The sequence below is a fragment of the Cladophialophora immunda genome (genome assembly GCF_000835495.1).
Source record: "Cladophialophora immunda strain CBS 83496 unplaced genomic scaffold supercont1.4, whole genome shotgun sequence".
NCBI lineage: Eukaryota > Fungi > Ascomycota > Eurotiomycetes > Chaetothyriales > Herpotrichiellaceae > Cladophialophora > Cladophialophora immunda.
Genome location: NW_015622544.1, coordinates 4,700,637 through 4,720,621, shown reverse-complemented (window position 1 = coordinate 4,720,621; position 19,985 = coordinate 4,700,637). Strand labels below are relative to the sequence as shown.

General features: G+C 54.5%; 4 protein-coding genes across 4 annotated transcripts; 3 read left to right on the top strand and 1 right to left on the bottom strand.

Moving 5' to 3' along the window:
• The first annotated feature begins 3,167 nt into the window (after window positions 1–3,167).
• PV07_07981 (uncharacterized protein) lies at window positions 3,168–7,045 on the top strand. Its single transcript, XM_016395102.1, has 5 exons — window positions 3,168–4,015; window positions 4,120–4,145; window positions 4,219–4,326; window positions 4,386–4,884; window positions 4,943–7,045. The coding sequence occupies exon 5, from the start codon at window positions 5,176–5,178 to the stop codon at window positions 6,565–6,567; it is 1,392 nt and encodes a 463-aa protein (XP_016248521.1). The 5' UTR covers window positions 3,168–4,015; window positions 4,120–4,145; window positions 4,219–4,326; window positions 4,386–4,884; window positions 4,943–5,175; the 3' UTR covers window positions 6,568–7,045.
• Window positions 7,046–10,581: 3,536 nt separating this feature from the next.
• PV07_07980 (uncharacterized protein) lies at window positions 10,582–12,477 on the top strand. The gene is made up of 3 exons (XM_016395101.1): window positions 10,582–11,052; window positions 11,127–11,176; window positions 11,264–12,477. The coding sequence occupies exons 1-3, from the start codon at window positions 10,761–10,763 to the stop codon at window positions 11,975–11,977; spliced, it is 1,056 nt and encodes a 351-aa protein (XP_016248520.1). The 5' UTR covers window positions 10,582–10,760; the 3' UTR covers window positions 11,978–12,477.
• Window positions 12,478–13,113: 636 nt separating this feature from the next.
• On the top strand, window positions 13,114–15,400 carry PV07_07979 (uncharacterized protein). Its single transcript, XM_016395100.1, has one exon. The coding sequence runs from the start codon at window positions 13,648–13,650 to the stop codon at window positions 14,284–14,286; it is 639 nt and encodes a 212-aa protein (XP_016248519.1). The 5' UTR covers window positions 13,114–13,647; the 3' UTR covers window positions 14,287–15,400.
• Window positions 15,401–15,402: 2 nt separating this feature from the next.
• On the bottom strand, window positions 15,403–19,964 carry PV07_07978 (uncharacterized protein). Its single transcript, XM_016395099.1, has 3 exons — window positions 19,509–19,964; window positions 16,169–19,442; window positions 15,403–15,979 (listed from the first exon to the last, which is right to left on the bottom strand). Exons 1-3 carry the CDS (start codon window positions 19,742–19,744, stop codon window positions 15,809–15,811), a joined length of 3,681 nt encoding a protein of 1,226 aa, XP_016248518.1. The 5' UTR covers window positions 19,745–19,964; the 3' UTR covers window positions 15,403–15,808.
• Window positions 19,965–19,985: the final 21 nt, after the last annotated feature.

Genomic DNA, 19,985 nt, shown 5'->3' with positions numbered 1-19,985 from the left:
AGATCCCCTAACGATGAAACTGTCACCGGTCAAGACTCGACAGTGGTCGGGTACCTGCGCGTCGCCCTGGTCAGGGGCATGCATTTAGCCAGCATAGGTAGTTACAACACGGTACCCGGCACTCTTCCCCTTGCAGTAATGGGATGTCCAACGTCAATTGGCCGGAGTAGAACGGGAGGGCGTGTTTCTGAACGTGGTCTCGTGTCTCCAGGACGGATGGAGCATGCAGATCTGCAAGGAAAAAGGAATTGTGGACTGAGGTGGCGCGCTCCTCCTCTGGACTTGGAAGGGGCATTAGGCGCAAAGAGATTTTCTCGCCCAATTGTCTGAACCTGTCGCTAAGGCTGAGAAAACAGCGTTGTCCTGAAACGCTGGTGTCAAAGCCAAGGGTTTCCCGTCGGACAATGGAAACACGTGATTGTCAAGATCGCCATGCTGTGCCGTTTCCGGGATTGGGAGGATCAATAAGGTTGAGTCGGTTCTGAGAGAGTCATGAGTTATTTGTCAGTTGTGCTCGTGGGAATGGGAGGCTTCGGCGCTCGAGAGAGTCGACGTGTTCAGTTGGACGCAGGAGAAAGGGGCATTGGGATCTTTCGACATTGACAATGAAGGATGCTAGATCTCTAGAATGCAGGAGCCGTGCTTCCTTCTTCTCGTGAGCATAACGTGGGAGAGGAATGCCGGCTTCCCACGTCGTGGAGACAACAAGCACGCTGTATCTCGGCGACTGACTCACGTACGAGTAGGAGGAGTATTCGGCCACGCATCATTCATCTCGCCAGCGACCAGGGCTGATCGGCGAGTGGGTCACTACCCATCTTCGGCAAGCACACGGTCGAGCTGAAGAAATTGTCACCGTGATGATTGAAGAGACCACTTCTTGGAGGATAGGTGGAAATTGCAGACCAGGTGGAGGGAGAGAGCGGTGATGGGAGACTCGCAAATCTTTGTAGACTCCTAGCTGCGTTCCGCAATCCAACCGGGGTAGCATCCACTGCGCGGAGTACGAGTTCCTTGTCGTGGATAGTATGATGAGCATAATCGTAGGTGCGTTGTCATATGGTCCATCCACCTTCAGCCGCACTTCAGGATCTGGATCCTCCGATCCCTCTGCGAGGTTTGTCAACGGATTTGTCGTACCTCTTTGGTCATCAGCAGTGATGTTGAGGGGACTGATCGCTGAAGCGCTCCGGGGCTGACGCCACAGTTCTCAGCCACATATACCGGAAGATGACCGGGATCAGGGTGCAAGCCACAGCCGGGCTACTTCGCTCCATCGTGGCGAGTGTTGCGAAAGTACCTCTCTGCAGTAGTCGATGGGGCAAATCCTTCCCGCACTTACGGCTTCGCACCGAGCAAAGTAAGCTACAGAAAAGGAGCAAAGGGTGGTAAGAAAGAGGAACCCGAACTAACGGTGATCTGCATGAAAGCCCAGAGTTTCTCGCCATCTTGGATGTGAGAGTAAACTCCTTGGCTACAGCAGCAAAGACCGATGGTCACGGAAAGGTTGCGTTTGTAAAGGGCAGGCAAGCATTGGGGGCGACTCGTTCCTGCAGTAGATCTTCTCAGCTGGACATGGCGTTCGCGAACCACCTGGATGCCGTGTTGTTGATCGCACAATCGTTCATCAGTGCGCAATACCTTGCGTGTCCCTGATGGTCCTCGTACGGGAGCTGATCTACAAAGGGATCCGTTCCCCGAACTGGCTGCAACTTGGTGATACTCGGCGAAGGCTTTCGGGCAATACCAGACTCCTGGCGAAGCTCTTTCTCCTGGGTCGCTCCTGGCCTGTGTCGCCTGCCAGTGATCAGTGTCCTGGCGATGACAGATTGATTCAAAAATGGCTATCCATTCAGAACGTGTCTGATGGCATCTACCAAGAATTACGAAGGCGTCGCCCGACCCTCCCTCCCCAGGATGTCCCTGGCGTGCAGTTAGTGCGACAGAGTGACGGCATCAACGGGGTGGAGTCTTCGTGGAAAAATACTGGGTTAGGTGATCGGAAGACGGAGAATTCAGCGTGCGATCGGGATACGAACTTGTTAGTTCCACCAAACATAAGCCGAGCTCGAAATGCCAGGTACGGCGATGATCATCCTCTAAAACACAGGAACGGAAGACTATGGCGAGCGTGTCCCTCGCGCTCGGCGTTCAAATGGGACGTGGTTTGTTGAAAGCGTGAATGGGCGAGGGGTGCCATCACTCCTCCTTCTGAAGACTCGCTTCTGATGTTGGATGTTTTAGTGCTCAGGTAAGGCAGACTCGTCTAAACAACAGCAAGCTACGCTAAACTGGGCTAGAGGACCACTTTTAGACCAGCATGGATGGACCCCTGTGGATGAGGCTTGGCCGGTATCTGGTTGGCCAGTGTTTCACGCTAGTCCCATGATAGTATAAGCATAGTCTTTAGATAGTAGCAACCGTCTTAGTTTTCGGGTTAGTGTGATCGGCCTGCGCCGCACTCGCGATAGAAACCGCTAAGCGTGCTGGTTTTGGTGCTATTCAAGGATGACGGAGACGTGGTCAAGCCCAATCAGCAGCGGTCTCCGCTTGTTGGCCTCAGGTACCACTCCACGCTGCTGTGCATCTCTCACACGAACATTGACCAGCATCTGACCGGCCCATCTCACCACCTGCTGCACCCGCCTGGAGCTAACGACCTCACGGATGACGGGTTTATGAGGCTATGACTGGCGGGTGGACTCAATACTAGCGGCCGTCCTGCCGTTACTCGATCCACCCGCTCGGTCCCCCTCTCCCAAAAGTTCCCATCGTCCCTTTCTATCCCTCCGGCCTCGTGGAAATGGGAACCTCTCTCTCTCCACCACCCCCGAGAACGAGCCTACACACCCTCCTGGGCCTGCCCTTGGTACTACTAGGAAGGGCCCCATGCCACAAGTACGAGTAGGCTTCCATCCTAGTCAGCATCATCCACCTGCTTTTGGTGGCGCTGTCCAATCGCTTCTCCGGCGTCCCTTGATCAGACGCTCTATATTTTGACTGGGACCGGCCACGCTTGGCCCAAAAGCCTCACGCAGAGGACACAGCCGCTCCGCTCTCGGCCGTTCTATTGGAGCAGGAGGCTCTATACCTCGCTTGCCTCTCTTACACCCGCCTCTCCAAAAAGCTATGGTAGCTAATTTCACCCTGGCTCCTGCGTCCAAATTCATTTCCATGCTTTCCACTTTGGAACCACTTTCTGCTCGTCTTTTTCTAGTATTCCCTTAGGTGCCTCGTCTCCATTCTTGGGGACAAGAATAACATCCGGCCTATCTGGTCCTGCACCTGGGACCTGCCTTCGCCCCGCCACGTGCCTCCGGCCTCCCATACACAACTCAGCCCTGCCGATAGGTCCTGGAAACTCTCTAATCCTCCTAGCCTCTCCCCTTCTTTCCACCATCAAGTCGTCATTTCCCTCATCACACCTACCCTCCCTCCAGAAACCCATGCAAACGTCTCCATTTCCTCAAACAAGCTTAATCTTTGCTTGAGGCTCAGAAGGGGGCGGAGGCTTCCAAGCATTTCATCGACTCCACCGTGAAACATTTGGCGCAGGCCTCTTGGTCACTTCGTATACTCTTATATCTTCTATACAATATCCTTTTTCTCCGTCATGGCCCCAAAACAGCGTTCCCAAACTCCTCGACAACCCGGCGTCGCCAACTCCTCCGAGTCAATCCTTCACCAACAGCAGGTCACGACTACACTCTTTTCAGACCAACCAGCCAAAGAACGCCGCCGCCGGCAGAGAGATAGCCCGCGGCCCATATCTTCCGCTCAGTCGCCTTTCCAGGATACGATTTCCTTGAGCCGATCACCTATAGTATCGGACTCGCCTGCCTCACCGGTCGAAGGTGTTGCTCAAGGTTTCTCTTCTCGTCGCGAAAGCTCTTCCACCATGAGGACATCTTCCATTTCTCTCGACATGGTGCCGACGTGTACACCCACCGGCCGCATCAGCAAGGCAAAGAAAGGCAAACGTGTTCACGCGTGTGAGTTTCCTGGTTGTGGAAAGGTAAGTCCGCCCGTCAGGCGTCGCGACCCCCAAAATCCAGGCCCCAACATTGGGGCCCAAGACGCCCCCTCCAGCAGGAGCAACTGGCTAACGATGGTCATCAGGTCTTCACCCGGGCAGAGCACAGGAGGTAAGTCTGACTACTGGGCCGCTCGTACCCTTCCGGCAGCATTTTGGGATCCTCCTCCTCTAACAATCAACAGGAGGCATGAATTGAATCACAATCCTGAAGCACTCTTCCCCTGCACTCGCCCTGGATGCCGAAAAGCATTCCACCGGATGGATCTTCTTCAACGCCATCAGGAGAGACAGTAAGTCCGCGAGCGACTGTAGCTAGAGAGAGACGGCAGTTCTAACGTGCCCTGCGCAGTGATTTGGAAACCGCAGCTGATGCTGCCGCCTCTGGACACATGGGCCAGATGGCACAGGTCTCAGTCACTTCAGAACCGTCTTCTGTGATGCCTGCTCCTGTCATGACCAGCCCTCAAGCCGATCGAAGTGCTCCAAGGTCCTCTTCTGGAGGACTCTCCATCGGTTCTCTCGTCCATCCCCAGCAAGACTACCGATACGGCATGGGAACGCCAGCATTTAACGGGTTTCCACGACAGCCCATGCATTACGTCCCTGGCTACAACTCTGCGGACGATTCTATTTTCTATACCCCTGAAAGCAGTCAATCTCCTGTTTCTGAATATTATGGCCGGTATGCCCACCGCCAGAGTATTTCTTCCTCGTCCTCTGTAGCTGCTTTCGATCCCAGCGCGGCCTCGCCCTTGATCAGCGGAACAATGCCAGGCCCTTGGGTGCCTTCGTCTGGACCTCCCAGCATTCTCCCTTCAACCATGCTTGATGACGGGACTTATCTTCCTGTATGTGCCCCTTTTCATTGGGTTGGTGCGTATACTGAAGCTGATCAGTCTCCTGCAGACTCTACCATACCAATACCCCTCTCCGACCTGGATGGAATCGAATGGTCTGTCATACGAAGAGAACTATCCAATGCCTCTGGACTTCAGTCAGGAAATGTCTCAACCAGTATATCCGACACTATAAGGTGGGATTGCCTGGAACTTTACTGGCAGTACTTCCACCCGTCCTACCCTCTCATTCACCGACCCAGCTTTCTGCCTACGAAGCCGAGTCCCCTCTTGGCCAGTGCAATGCTAGCAATAGGATCACAATACGACACCCGACCAGACGCGAAACTATACTCCCTGACCCTGTTAGAGATTGCCACGAAACTTTTGAGAAGACGAGACAACATCACGAGTCGGTCAAGGCTAGCAGACCTGCAAACCGTATTTCTTCTTGAGATTTTGAGCAAATATTGTGCGAGGCGGGTGGAAGTGGAGATGTCGGCTAGATTTCGCTCACTATTTGCGAGCCTCGATCAAGCAAGACGGACTCTGGCAACGGATCCCTTGGCAGTCTTTAGGACACTCTCCAAAGAGCGTACGACAGACGACGTTCAAAGAGCCCATAAATTCTGGCTGGAGCACGAGACCCGGCGACGGATTCTGCAAGCATGTACCGTCCTGGACCTTCAGCAAGTGGTCTTGTTCGAACAACCGGCCACTATTGTTCACCATGAGCGCCCAAGGAGAACCGGCCCCAACGGACTTCGATTAAATGTCTCTCTGCCCTGTTCAGAGGACCTTTGGGAGACCAGCCCGATCGAAGAGTGGGTGGAGATGGCTTCGGGCTCTGAAACACCACCTTCATCCAGCAAGGCCAGACCTTGCCACCCAGATCAAGCGTCCTCTTCGTCTCTGGACTACTTTCAGATCCAAGTCAGCTTGGCCGCCAACCAGGGTCTGCCTCTCGATCAGCTTCTGCCCCGGAATGACCAAGCGGGTGAATCTGCATGTCGGCTCTTCTTCAACCGCCACGCTCGAGAGATGGCCAAGAACGCGCCGATCCGACAGCTCCTTGTGGTCAGCGGCGAGTCTTGGATCATCGGGAAGAAGCTTGAGAATGAAGCCGAGTTTCAAGACGCAAAAAGGAACTTGAGAGTCTGGGTCGACTCGAACCGTGAGAGCCGGGTGGCGCTCTGGCATGCGACGCAACTGATCCGCAGCCGGGCGGAATTCTCGACTTCTGATCTGACAAACACCGATCTCTCAGTTTCGTTCCAGGACACCCACATGCTCCACGAGCCGTGGGCTTTCTATCTGGCTGCCCTTGTTTGCTGGGCCTATGGCTTTTCTGCATGGACAACGGCCGAGAATAACGGACAGGGCTCGGGGGCCGCTTCTGCCACCAGCGAGCCCACTTCCAATCCTTCGCGAAGTTCCAGCTTGTCTTCGGCGCATCCGGCTCTTCTTGACTCGCACGAGGCGGCGTATAGTATGCGAGAGTATTTGCAAAACACCAACGTCAAAACAGTCGACGACTTGTTACGCTTAGACCCACAGGTGTTTGGACGGATGCATGGTCTTCTCGAAATTGTTCGACTCAACAAGGTCTCCCTCTTCCTGGGTGGCCTGATGAACGAAGCCGAACGGGTATTGTATCGACTCGTGGAGGGACGCAGTCGACTGTCACACTTCTAGAGCGCAGGAGCGGCTTTGTCTTTCTATCCTACACTTTTTTCCTGGTTGGTTCTCTGTCACGACCATGATGTTTTACGACCTTTACGAGGATTGAATTTGTTTTGTCTTTGATACCACATTTTGGGGGCTCCATTTCCGGGTTATGAGGGACTGGGACTTGCACTTTTACTTGAGATGGGGACGGGGAAAATTGGGCGTTCACGGCGACCTTGATCAAGTTTGCATGTTTCAAGAATGGGACACCGTGATCTTTTTGCTTTCTTGTGGCGTACTTTGGCGCACCTACATGGAGGGTTTTGCATATTGTCGCAAGGAGACGAACGGGGAAAAAAAGATCCACAGGGAGCACAGCGTGTTCAGGGCAGATTTCCAGCAAGCGAGAAAGACTTGTAAATTTGACAGACTGTATCCACCATCCACCATACTGGAGTACCTGCGCTGCGAGCCATTGTCAATCAAATTGTTTGATTTTGAAGAACCTCAGAGGTTTGGACGGAGGCGTACGCGATCTTCCTCCAATTTCAAGGCCAGATCCTCTCTGATCTTCTTCTCCCGTTATTGCAATTGACGAACGAGGGGTCTCTGAACGAGATCTTCGTCCCCGGCGTTGAACCTTCGCGGTCGGAAATCAGACGCCGACGACCAAAGGGCTTGGAGCAGGGGACCGATAAACGCGAACGAACGAGCACCGGGGAATGGCCTGTGGGGGAGAGCCAGAGCACGCCAAAGGGGGAGCAAATGACAGCCCAACGCCCCTGGCAGTGGCAGATCAACCGCCAACGGGATGTGCCTGGGCTGCTACTAAATTTGGGATGGGAGCAGACGGAGCAGCTGGACCATCCGCGAGATTTTGAGGGGCTGAGCCTCGTCTCAGCCACCATGTACTTGGCTTGGAAGGGAAGCGGGAGACCAAAAGCCACCCGACCATCCCCCAGCGAGCGGGCATTGATTCTTCGAGAAGCTTGAGGATGCATGCATGCATGCATGTCTCTGTTGTGGTGGCCCATGTCATCATCGTCTTTCCTGAGACTACACTCTCCTCTACCTATGCATGCCGTAGTTGGATACCGTGGTCTCTTCCTTCTACTGGCTGTAGAGCCGCCCCTGACCATGACTTCGGCACACTGCATGCACAAGAAGGAAGACAAGGTGCATTAGTAGTAAGTCAGAGACGGCAAAGTATTGGAAACCAAAACACCACTATTGAGCACGACCACCATGGGCCAAGGGAGCTCGTGAGCATTGGCACCGGGGGATCTGAATCCTAACCAGTGCCAACAACTGGAGACGAAACCCAACAACAACAAACTCGTTTCTTCTTTCCCCCTGGATCCCCCCCTCTCTGTCTGTGCTGGCAAGAGTGCGTTTGTTGTCTCGTCCCTCCCTCTTCGGCCTCCTCGTTTAAAGCGGGCTCATCCTCCCGCTCTAACCTACATTGCGGCCACCGGGGGATTAACGGCTGAGCGTAATCAACCGCGATCACACCACCCCAACCACTCCGGGTTCGTTGTTTGCCTGCTCTTCCCCAAACCTGAAACGTTAGAGAGAAAAATAAAGAAGCAAAGGCGGCACAGAAGCAAGGACCTACTCGTACGAGTACTCCTGGCTTTGGACCAGGGGATCTTCTTCCCATTCGCTCCACTTTGCAGCTACGAACCACCCCTTCGTAACGGGAAACGGCTCGGAAAATGCACACACAGGGAGGCCTGGAACTGCCGCCCGCGACATAAGGGGGGAGTTTTGAGATTGTGCGAGGCATGTACCTAGGTACCAGATGCTCGTCCCTTTTGTCATCTCGTAACGAGGGACCTCCAGGACCTTGCGCTGGCACCGCACGATTCCCGAATAGTATAATCACAATAGATACGAGGACAACCTCACAAACTACCACCCTGGCGCAAATCACCCCCGACCGTTATTACGCCACGGGGTTTCGGATCATTAACGCGTGCCGCTGTGGGTCATGCTTTGCGCTTCGAATTGACAAGGAAGAGGCGCATACCAGCGACGACTTCTCAAACTCGGCTAATACCGCAGGGAAAAAAAAAATAGTGCAAAGTATTCGACGATGCCTCCTGACAAGCCTTCAATCACCTTTGGGAGCGGCCACGGGGGTGGTGGGTGGGAGGATTCGTAGGTGCGCCGGATACCTTGCTCCTCGTCGAATCCAGACCTGGCTGGTTTGAACGAGGAATCTGAGCGAGATTCCTGTCGCACCTAGATCATGTTTATTCCGCCATGCCAAACACAGACTCCTACTCAGCAACACCGGATCAAGGTCCAAGGACACGACGGGTGGCATTGCATTTGATCAGAGTCCTTCATGTTTTTGGCGGAACACCGATCAGGTCAAAGAGATGAGAGCTTGGGACATCGTTCCTGGCTTCCCGCAGGCAGTCGTTCACGGAGCAACAGTTACTGTTGGCCTCTAGGTCTAGAGAAGGCAGCAACGGGATTCTCCTACACTGCCACTGGAGACTGCCGACGTCGAGGTCCATGGCCTTGCTTTGCGAGTCTGAGAACAGAGGCATACCTGGCAATCTCAAGCTCTCCTTGACCATCACCCCCATGGTCGGTCGATGTTTGGACACCCTCGGTCCATTTGCCAAAAGGTTCTATCAGCAGTTCGTTTGTGTGTACCCCGAGCTACTCATTGTTTTTGGGGCCTGTCTCTTAATTATGGCATGATCTCTGATTCGGACGATCTTGCTCAGCTCGCCTGCACGGCGGGAAACCGTCTCTGCTGCCTTTGTCACGTTCTGCAAAATTGCTTGGTGTTCGCGAACAGACTGTCCGGAAACTGGTGCTTCGATGTCTTTTGTCTTCTTGCCTCGACGCTTGTCGTGAACGATGTCTCGAAGGAGTGTTTTCGTTTCGTCGTTGAAGTGGAAGCCTCAAAAGAGCACACGTTAGACCGAGGCGTGCTGGCTGGCGGCTTGACACGAACACCATCCTCAGCTCCAGCGGCGATGGCAGCCTGCTCTGGCGGAGGACCGGCTTCGAGAAAGATGTGTGGCGCACGCCCAGCTCAGTGCCAACAGCCGGATTCCACCACCACCGTCTTGACCGAACCTGGAGCCACGACAAAAATGTTCAAAGCATTCAGCAGAGGGAGTATTGCTTGTCAATCCGGATTCTGAAAAACGAAAACTGGGCCTCGGGCGAATGCGCAATCGCCTTGCACACATTGCTTCGGCCGTTGGGCTTTAGATTGCATCTTGGCTGGCCTTCGGGTCTGCGGTGCCGGGTGTGGGAACGCGCTGGGCAGAGAGATTGCATCTCAAGCCGGCCGTTTGCGTGGGTACTCGTACGTGCAAAGTTTGGAGCACGCAGCTCTTCCAATTGAGATGATGCTTTTGGCGGTTTGCTGTGAGTTTATTCCCAGATTGTTTTCCTCTGCTAGCTGTGATGCCTTTACTCCCTAGGTAACTCCGTGCAGCCGATGCTGGGCACCCTTCATATTTCGGGCCGCCACTAACAAATGAGGTTTGCGAGCGGCTTTGTCGATCGGTCTTGAAGCCCTCCTTCGATCTGTCCACACAGGGAATAGCGATATCTTCATTGGCGGCATGGCCAATGGTTAAGGCCCGTCGTAATTTACGAGGCTGCACAATCACAGCCTGACCGAAGCATTCAGGGCGCCTCGACACACGCCCCCATCCCCATCAACACATCCCTATTAAGGCCCGATTTTGACTTTGGGCCGTTGTGATCTAGCCCAGTGATTCGCAGATCTGGGCGGAACGCCTTAGCGAGTTCGCACCCTCAGAAATCGTGGATACTCGTGCCCGCTAGCATATGGGCCAGGGGGCGTATTGAGCCTCTCGTCCCCCCAGCATTGGCTATGTGGTGGTCGCTCAGATCCACAGCCTTCTCCAGCCGCGTATCGTTAAAGGCCTCTACCTCTGGAGACAGAGTCTTTAGAGCTGCGGTGAAACAGACTAAGGGTGGAACGGTAGGGTGCCTGAGTGGCACAACCGGGTTGTTCACAATGGCACGCTCGCCCCCAATGTCCCGTCTTTTGCTTCTCATAACCATCTTCTTGTTTGTCATCCATCATTTGCGCCTGGCGACTACCCCGCCGCAGTTGCACAGTCTGGGCTGTCTTCCATCGCAACCCGCCGACCGCTATACTCTGAGAGATATCACCAGTTTTGCCTGATCGGACGGCAAAGAGCGTCGTGCTCAGCCCAATGCCGGCCTCAACCTTCTCCGTCCTCGTCCTGCTCATACCACGACTCGCCGCGGCAACGTGCTATTGGCAAAACAGTACGCTGGCACCCGATGATCCGTACTCCATAGCTCCCGACGACACGGCGTGCTTCCCGGATCAAGAGAACTCGGCGTGCTGCGGGACGGGATGGACGTGTCTCTCGGACGGGGTGTGTTACATTGAGCAAGAGGGGAACAGTTTCTATTACCGGGGGACATGCACGGATCGGACCTGGGACAGCCAGCAATGCCCGGGATGGTGCTTTGCTCAGAGTAGGTGGCGGCGCTTTACTACCCCCTTGCCCGTCCCCCAGTGATACGGGATGCTAAACACGGGTTGCTCGCAGACGCCAACACGTCCATACCTTTACTGAAATGTGACACGGCACAAGACTGGGTAGGTGCCCTTGAACGGTCTGCCCGAACTTGGAGGGAGCAATATCATTACCCCCTCGTCAGTATGGAACTAACAGATGGCCCATAGTACTGTTGCCCCGGAGATTCAGAGTGTAGTTGTGACACGGGAAAGGATGTGGTCAAGCTCGGGGACACGCAACCGAGTACAGTCACCGTCATTGGAAGCACCAGCTGGCCCGGGATTTCGTCCACAACCTCTCCGTTTGTCCAGACAAGCCCTCTCGTGGCCGATGGCACCAGCACCAGCGAATCGGGTGGCCTTGGTCAGAGTACCACTAGTAGCGACACCAGGACCAGTTCTACCCCGACATCTTCGCCCACCACCAGCAGCGCGACAGCGGCGGCAGCATCCGCGACATCAGGCACGCCCGCACCATCCAAAGGTGGCGGCTCGAGCAACACGGGGCTTGCAGCCGGGCTGGGGGCTGGCTTGGGAGCCGCGGCGGTTATCATAGGGGTGCTCCTCTTCGTCTTGATCCGCAAAAGACGTCACGGCCACGCAGAGAAGGTCGGACCAGCAGATGGCGGGTATGGCGGCCTCCTCGACCGAGACCAGATGATGCAGAAGCCTTTCTCCGTGGCGTCTCAGCCTGCGTCTCCCTACGCGGACAGTCAACAACAGGCGGTGGCGGAGGCACCAGCAGCAGCACCAGCTCCCCATCACTCGCGGCCTGAATTGGCGGGAGCTGGGGAATACGACCGGGTCGAGATGCCGACCGGACACGACGGAGACGGGCTCCACCACCGAAGGAGCACAGAGAGGGCTGAACTTGGTCCATGAGACACAAAGGGACGCGTGGCAAGGGCAAGCCGTTGACGAAGGATATATAATGATGGGAGAGGGGAAGTCATGAAAACGATCTTTGGCCTATGGGTTGTTCATGTCACATGCTTGAATCCAGGAAGCACCGGCAAGGCAGGGAAGGCTGTGGCAAAGACGCAGTGGAGGCGAACAGGGGAGGAGATGGACAAGGACACGGACAAGGACAAGCATGCAGGCGGTCATGATGCCTTTCAGTGACTTGTGCTGGTCATGTCGTCGATGACATCTTTGCTCCAGAGAGACACCAGGTCTAGATCTCTCCCCTTACTCCCTCCCCTCATAGTTTGCTATACAGATACGCCCAGCCGGCAGTACGGAAGAGGCCACGACGGTACGAGGTGCACACATTGGGATCGCCTGTGCGTGAAATAATATTCTACCGCGCGGGATCCTCTGCTCGTCCAACCGCCAATAATAGCTGGTGTTTGCTTTGCGCCATCAGACCATCCTCCTTTCCCCCCCCCTCGTCGCTCCTTTGCGCGGGCTTCCTGCAGGGCATCCTGCATGGAAGATTCTTCTCTCTCGCTAGCTCTAGCTCGGTCAACTCACTCCGCAGTCGCACTGCCTACCTGTCTGGGCCATTGACACATTCCTTTTCCTTTTCCCCTCCCAGATGTTGTCTTTATCGGGGTGGTTCTTGTATTCAGCAGCCCTCTGATGACCGCCCGTTATGTCACCGAGGGGTTTCCCATTTGCTCTGGTGCTGCTCTCACCGACCGGCCAGAGTCGTCGGTCGTAGTAATCGACCCTCTTGGCCGCACCGCTACTCGACGCCGCCGTGGGAGGGGGGTGATGCATAATGTCGCATGATGCGTCAGCAACGGACCAGACACTTACCAGACACTTACGGGGTCGCCATGCGGTGGCCATTGGACCATGGCCATCCCCGTGTGGAAGCCACTGAAGCCGTCACTCCCTCCAGCCCCTCTCCTTGGCTCCTTCGACTTTCGCTATCATCTCCCCCTCGAAGGACACCCACCCGCCTCGCTACGGGCCCGTGAGTGGCTGCAACGAGAAAACATGCCCGTCGGTCGGCGGGGGGTGTCGGCTCCTGGGCAATCTGGTATTGCTATACTACGCTGCTGCGGTGCTCGAAATGTTCAGGAGGATGGAATGATTTGCTAAGTTTCGCGTAAGGAAACCACTTGCAAGGCCATTTATTTGTCGTGCGCGCCGAGTGCTGCCTTTCTATCCCTCTTCTATAAAGGCCCGGTTTCTACCTTTTTGTCTCCGTCCTCTCGTCTCCCCTTGGAATCTCCCGCCCACAACCCCCCCGTCCGCTACCCTTGCCCTCGTCGCCGAAAGAAACAAGCACATAAAAGCCCTCATTACAGAGCAATTAACAACCACGGTGGCGGAATCGCGCGAGGTCACCTGAACTTCCTGCCAGAGCCTCCTCAGTGGCTTCGGCCCTGCATTTTCCGACCCCGCGCAATATATCATTCCGGTAATATAGAACCGCGCCTCGTTACCCAAGGAGGAGAAGAGCCCAAAATCCCGCTTCCACGAGATTTGACTCGGATCGTTGCATACGACCAAATACAAAAAGGGGAGCCAATCCAACCGGCCGCCTGAAAATCACACCACCACCACCCACCACAACAACGTCTACTTGTACACCCGCACACATGTCTTCTCCTTCCACGTCGGAAGAGGCCCTCTCGCCTACCACTACGCGCTCCTCGACCAAGTCCAACATGAAGATCGCCATGCCCCCTCCGCCTTCTGCCTTTGTTCACCCCAGTCCGGCGTACATCATCGCGCCGACGCCGTCGCCGTCCCAGAACCCGAGCGACGCCTCCTGGCACCCGCAGGGCCACCACCACCACCACATCCACATCGCGACGCCGCACCCGCTGGCCGCGGCGGCGACCTTCCTGGACAAGCACGTGCCGCTGTTCGCGCAGCACCACGCCGAGTTCGCCGCGCAGCACGAGGCGCGGGCGGCCAAGCGCGAGGCCCGCCGCAGCCGGGTCGAGTCGCCCATCCCGGAGCTGGACGCCGAGCATGCCATGGCCGCCAGCGGGGGGGCCGTCGGCGCCGCCATCCACAGCGCCACGGCCATGGGCACGGCCGCCGCGCTGGGTGAGGAGTCCCAGCGCGCCCTCGACCCGGCCGCCTGGAACGAGGTGCTGGCCAAGCGCGAGGCCGCCCGCCTGCGGTCCGGCTCCAACATTGCCCCGGGCGGCGACGAGCGCTTCGCCCACGTCGAGGCCGGGAGCGACTCCGAGTCCAAGAACTCGGGCTCGCCGGCCATCACGCCCTAGGAGGAGTCGAGTCGAGTCGAGTCGACTACAAGGGGGCGATGCGGGAAGAAACTCGTTGGAAACTGCTTTTCTTTCCTTTTTCTTTGAGCGTACTTTGCTGCTACGGCGGCGGCAAGCCATGTTTTCCGAACGTCTGGAGGCAACGTCTGTGTGGAATGGGAGGCGGTCGCCCTTCCCAAGCCAGCCTGCCCCTGAATGATCTATCCACCTAACGACAGCCGTTTTTTTCTTATTTACTTACCCCTAAAGGTTCTGACTGTTTCGGGCGATCGAGCAATCAAAACCAATCGTGGTGCCTACCGATCGATGGAAAGGCATCCAGATACCTTCACTCATCCGATCAATCCGACCGACCGTCCGTCAATCCAGCTATTCGACCCGTCACTCGTCGTCTCCCTTATCGAAAGCGAATCGAATCACGCCCCCACGAAACAACCCACGGAGAGACGCGGCGAAAATGGTTGTTCCAACGGATTGAAACAGCCATGACCTTCACGACCAAAGGCTAGAAGCGCGCTAACCACCGCGACAAGGTTTTCTCCATCTAGTAACGACACGGGGGCGTTTTCGAGCGGCGTTTTCGCGCAGAAACTGGTGGCGATGTTGATACGGTGTTGTGGTGCTGTGGCGTTGTGCGGTATACACGGAGGTACCAGTTCCTGATCCTTTTTTTTTGGTGAGAGAGAGAGAGTCCACGTCCTCCCATCCAGGGCGTGGATGCTCTATCTATCAAATCTGGGGTATCCCCAATTGGTGGATGGGTATTGATGATCCGGATGATAGTGATAGTGAGAGGGAAAGGAAGGGGTGGGCAGGTCCAGTCCAGTCCAGCATGGACATCTTCATCCCTGTCGCCATCTACATACATACGTCTGCATGCATCCCCAGTCCCAAGATTAGGACGAGGCAGAGGCAGAGGCAAGACGAGATATGATGATGGAAGCGAACGTGGAGGCCGATATCTTCCACCCCCTACCACGGGCCCACGAAGACACTATACATATGATATCATACCTACTTACGTACCTAGGTACCTACCTACCTACCTACCTACTACAATAGCCCTCTGAAAATGAACATGAACAATCGGATGTGATGACGAATATGAACATGATCACCATCCCGATTAGGACCGTGATCAGGAACGCGAACGTGAACGTGATCATCCACTCGATAATTAGGGGGTGAATCTTTCCCAGGTTCACTACGAGGGCTTTCGTTTTCTTCCTCATTGTTAATCGGTTCGTTCACGCAAAGACTATTACATCCCTTGAAGCCTCGTCCCCAACGTGTTGAAATCTATTCATTCGGGTCGGCAATATTGGTACAGACTGCAAGGGCTGGTGGTCCGAAATACACCCCTGCTAAGTGAAAGAAAGCTCTGGCATCCGCCGCCCGACGAGCACAGAATGAAACGGCACTGGTATCATAGCCTCATCCAATTCATTACATTCTTCATGGTATGTTCCACTCACAGACCGAATACGAACGGAGATTCGTCCAGACACTGCGTGGTGACATCTCACGCCTCCGTCTCCACCACTCTATACCCCTCTTGAATCTTCCTCGCAATGTCTTCATTCTTGTGCTGCAGCAACGACAGCGCGTATGCTGTGTCGTCCCATTGACGTTTATTCACACATCGGTTCAGCCGAGCCGCGAGTTTTTCGGCCAGATTTTTCGCGTGTTTATCCTATTTGCCACACAAGTCAGCTGAACGGAACAGGAATAGAGTCTCATCTCTTCGTTGAATCTGGCTGGATGGAAAGGACGGCGGCGACGTTGCAGCAAAGACCGGCCATGTGCATGCTTGCCGCTTGCTTGCTTTCCAGGCTGCGCACAAACATGATAGGCAGAGGAGATGCAACAGGCATAGACGTACCTTCTCGATAAACCCACACAAGAACTTCAGAATCCTCTTAACGGCTTCTTCCTCCATAACTCCGCCCTCCAGCGGCCCTTCTTGAGTGAGAACACTGAACATATCAACGAATTGATTGTACACAGCATTGTCCTTGGTGGCCAATTCGGTGAAGAACATCCGTGCCAGATCGGCAATCTTTTTATCACCATCTTCCAGGCACTTGGCCATTTCACCCAATTGACCTTTCACCTTGACCTGTCCTGCCAAGATGAGGAATGTCAATGTCATCAGACAGGTTCGTTTCACACTTTCGTCGCCGTCATTCAGCCGGCGGTACAGGAAGTCGGTGTTTTCGTCAATGAGATGGTTGAAGCACACCGCCATGTCGCCCAGCGCAATCACAGCGTTGGACCGCACAATGGGGTCCATGGATCGTTCCAGAATGGTGATGAGGAGCGGTAAGTTCTTCTCGCAATACTCACTGCTCACGCACATCAGTTTGGCGAGACACAACGTCGCCTGAGCCTGAAGGTTTCGATCCTTGTAAGCTGTATTGTTGGCGCAAATCTCCGTCACCAGGGGCCCGAAATTCGCAAGCAACGAATGCGGACCGTAGAGTAACTCACGTTCCCGAATATGGGCGATGGCTTCGGTGAAATCATCTTCGGTTGTGCCGCCGATCAAGTCGAGCTCGTCCTTTTCTTCCTCTTTCTGCTTCTCTGCGAGGACCTCTTCGGCGGCAGTCCTCTTCCGCTGACCTGCCGTAGGACCTGATGACTTCTCCGGAGAAGGATTGGCCTCTGGCTTATTCTTTTCTTGGTCCTGTTTCCGTCGCTTGAAGTCGAGTTCACATAACTCAAGATGAACGATTTGCTTAATGGCAATGTGGCCGACAGCGAACAACAACTGTGAGAGGGCAATCGAGGGCTTCTCCTGCTTGGATTCTGTAGGTTCTGGCTCGTGCGGTTCCGTCTCTGGGTTTGTGACTTGCTCCTCCCCGTCAATGTCCATGGCATCGGGTTCTGGGGAAGGCGTCCTCGATAGTGACGATAGGTCTTTCGTCTGCTGAAAGACAAGGCGAGTCTTCTGTCGAAGCACTTCGGAACATAGAACATCTGGATGATCTGAAAGAACGTAAATGGCGCTGATGGCCTGTTCCGCCATCCCATACCAGTCTTTGCTTGCCGAGGTGGTCAGGAGGATTGACGCGAGCATACGCAGAACCTCGTGGTTGTTGGACATCTTCGAAAGACCCGCAGAAGCAGTCTTTTCTTGCACCTTCTTTGTAGTTGGTATCATTCGTCGGAGAGCAACGCAGGTGAACTTGGCGAGGACGAAATCTGTTCGACCCAGCTGGCCGAGGCCGACTCTCAACATCGTGTCCATTTCCTTCACCACAACCTCCGGGCTTGCGAGAGCAATCATTCCGAGTGCGATGATGGCGCCTCTCCTCTGTGCCTTGGAGATTTCCTTGTTGACGCCGTACACCTGCCACAATTTGGCAATCACCAACTCGGAAATGTGGCCCGCCTTGAACATGGTGCTCAGCAGCTGTTCCAGCGAGGTCAATTCTGCAGGCGTTGCACCGAATGTCAAGCTAATCATATTTCTGGCGACAAAATTGGCGGCATCGTTGGTGCTGAACATGTCAGGAGCATCAAAGAAGAGGTTTTTGTAGTTGTCGATGAGATGGTTCTGGACGCCTTTGCCCTCATCACTGTTTCCTTTGGTCCAGATCAACCGCATCATTCGACGAATACCTTTCCGCGCCGTCTCGACCTTGAACGCGTCAATCGTGACAAAGAAGTCCATCACATCGATGACCTCCGTCTTGTTAGGTGACGACAACAACTGAACTGCGATTTCCGAGGCGTCGTGAATGGTCTCGATGAATCTGAGCGCCTCGAGATAATATTTCCGGGTCAGTTGGAGTTTCCCTATGACCTCAGACGTTGCGGCCTCTTCTTGTGCCTTTTTTACTGCAGCAATCTTCTCTTCCTCAGTCAACTCCCTAGGCTCTTCGACTGCCTGAGTAGCATCGTCAAGAAGTTCTTGGTCAACCTGCTCTTCGCCTGCAGCTGTCTTAGCAAGTCCGGGGGAATCTGGTGGAGGCTTTAGAGCGTCCAACTGTGATTCCACCGCCTCGAGTCTTTCTGTCCACTCCTTGTGTGAAAGTTGTCCACCGTGCATTAAGCTGAATGGGTGCGAAGAAACCAGCTTCCTCAGCAGCTTGATAGCATTCCGCCGAACGTTACTGCTTTTGTCCTGGAGACTCTGCATAGCAAGTTCGGCAGCATTCTGTCTCCTCTTAGGAAACTTCTGCTCCAGATCGCATATTTTGGTGAGAACTTGCATTGCCCGTACTCTGCAGAATGGTGCGGTGTCGAGAAATCGCTGTTCTAGGGTGTCGAAGAAAGCGTTGATCTGGATCTTGGTGGTTTCGGTTTTCTCCTCTTGTCTGCTTAGATCTGCAAGCAGGTTTCCGCAGACTTCAATCACTGCACATCGTAAGGTGTGTGCCTCGCTGTCAAGGAATTTGGCGAGGAGGCCCATTTCCTTGATCACCAGTCTAGGTTCAAGCTCTGAAAGCTTGATGATAAACGCGGAAACCGACTTTGGCCCCTTGTTGTCGTTTTGACTGAATTCCTTTGCGGCCAACTCTCTAAGGATCTCGGCAGATAGCTGAGGGTAGTCGTATTGTTCTGACAAGATATGGAGAAACTCGGCCATCGGTTCTGACAAATGCTCAAAGTATGTGAGGTTCTGAACGATCGAGGTCTGTGCCCCGAGAGCGTGGCCATGATGCTTCACGGCGACGCAAAGCACTTTGAAGCAAAACATGCGGACTGCTGTAATCTTGACTCTGGCCTCACTCTCCATGATCAGGTAGATGGATCTTGTAAACAGATTGATGAATGTGTCGCGATCAGACGTTGTCTGGAAGATGCGATTCAGCTTGAGCTTCATCACCCGACACATAACATCCATTGCACTCTGGATCTGACTGGAAGAATCCCACGCATTGTCCTTGGCAGCCGACTTTGATTTTGCCCCTTTCCCACCTCTTCTTGCTGGTGCCGCACTTGACTTCTCCTGTGCTTTGGCTTCGACGGCCGATATGGACCACTGAAGAAGGAATGCGTACATTTCCAGCAGGCGTTTATGCTGCGGTAGAGTCTCTTGTTCGTCATTTTCGATATCGTGATTTGCAACGTCCGCGGTAGTAGATAGTCCGGAAACGATCAGATTAAGAATCTTCGCCAGAGCTTGCGTAGATAGGGCGGATGAGGTTCTGGATACGCAAAATAGTTCAGCAAAGGTGCGCTGGAAACAGAGGGAGGGGGAACAGGGGACTCACTTTAACAGAAACTGTAAGGTATCGAACGTCGAGCTTCTGAACAATCCTTCTGGATTCTCCGTAATAACATCTATCACTGAATCCAACACACTGTCCACCAGCGCCGGAGTCAGGCTGTCTGGGTCATTCTCGCAGTCGATCAATTCTGGACTCGCTTCCGGCGTGGTGATGGTAGTCACGTCGCTGAGGTAAAGTTTCAGCGACTCATTGATATCGAAGTCGACTTGATCCTCCATGTTTGCTGTGGTCAATGGTCGGGGGCGAGGATCTGGTTGTTAAGACGGGCGCATGTGTTGTGTTGACGTGGGCGTTGGCGGGCGACAGTAAACGTTGTGGGACATTCACAAAAGCATCGCAGCGGTGCCGACAACAACGTTACGATGATCGGTTTTGCTGACCCGTTGCCGTCAACAACAATAAGGTCTGGACCAAAGATTGAATGCGACCAACTTTGCGACCGTCCGACTGTTGATGGCT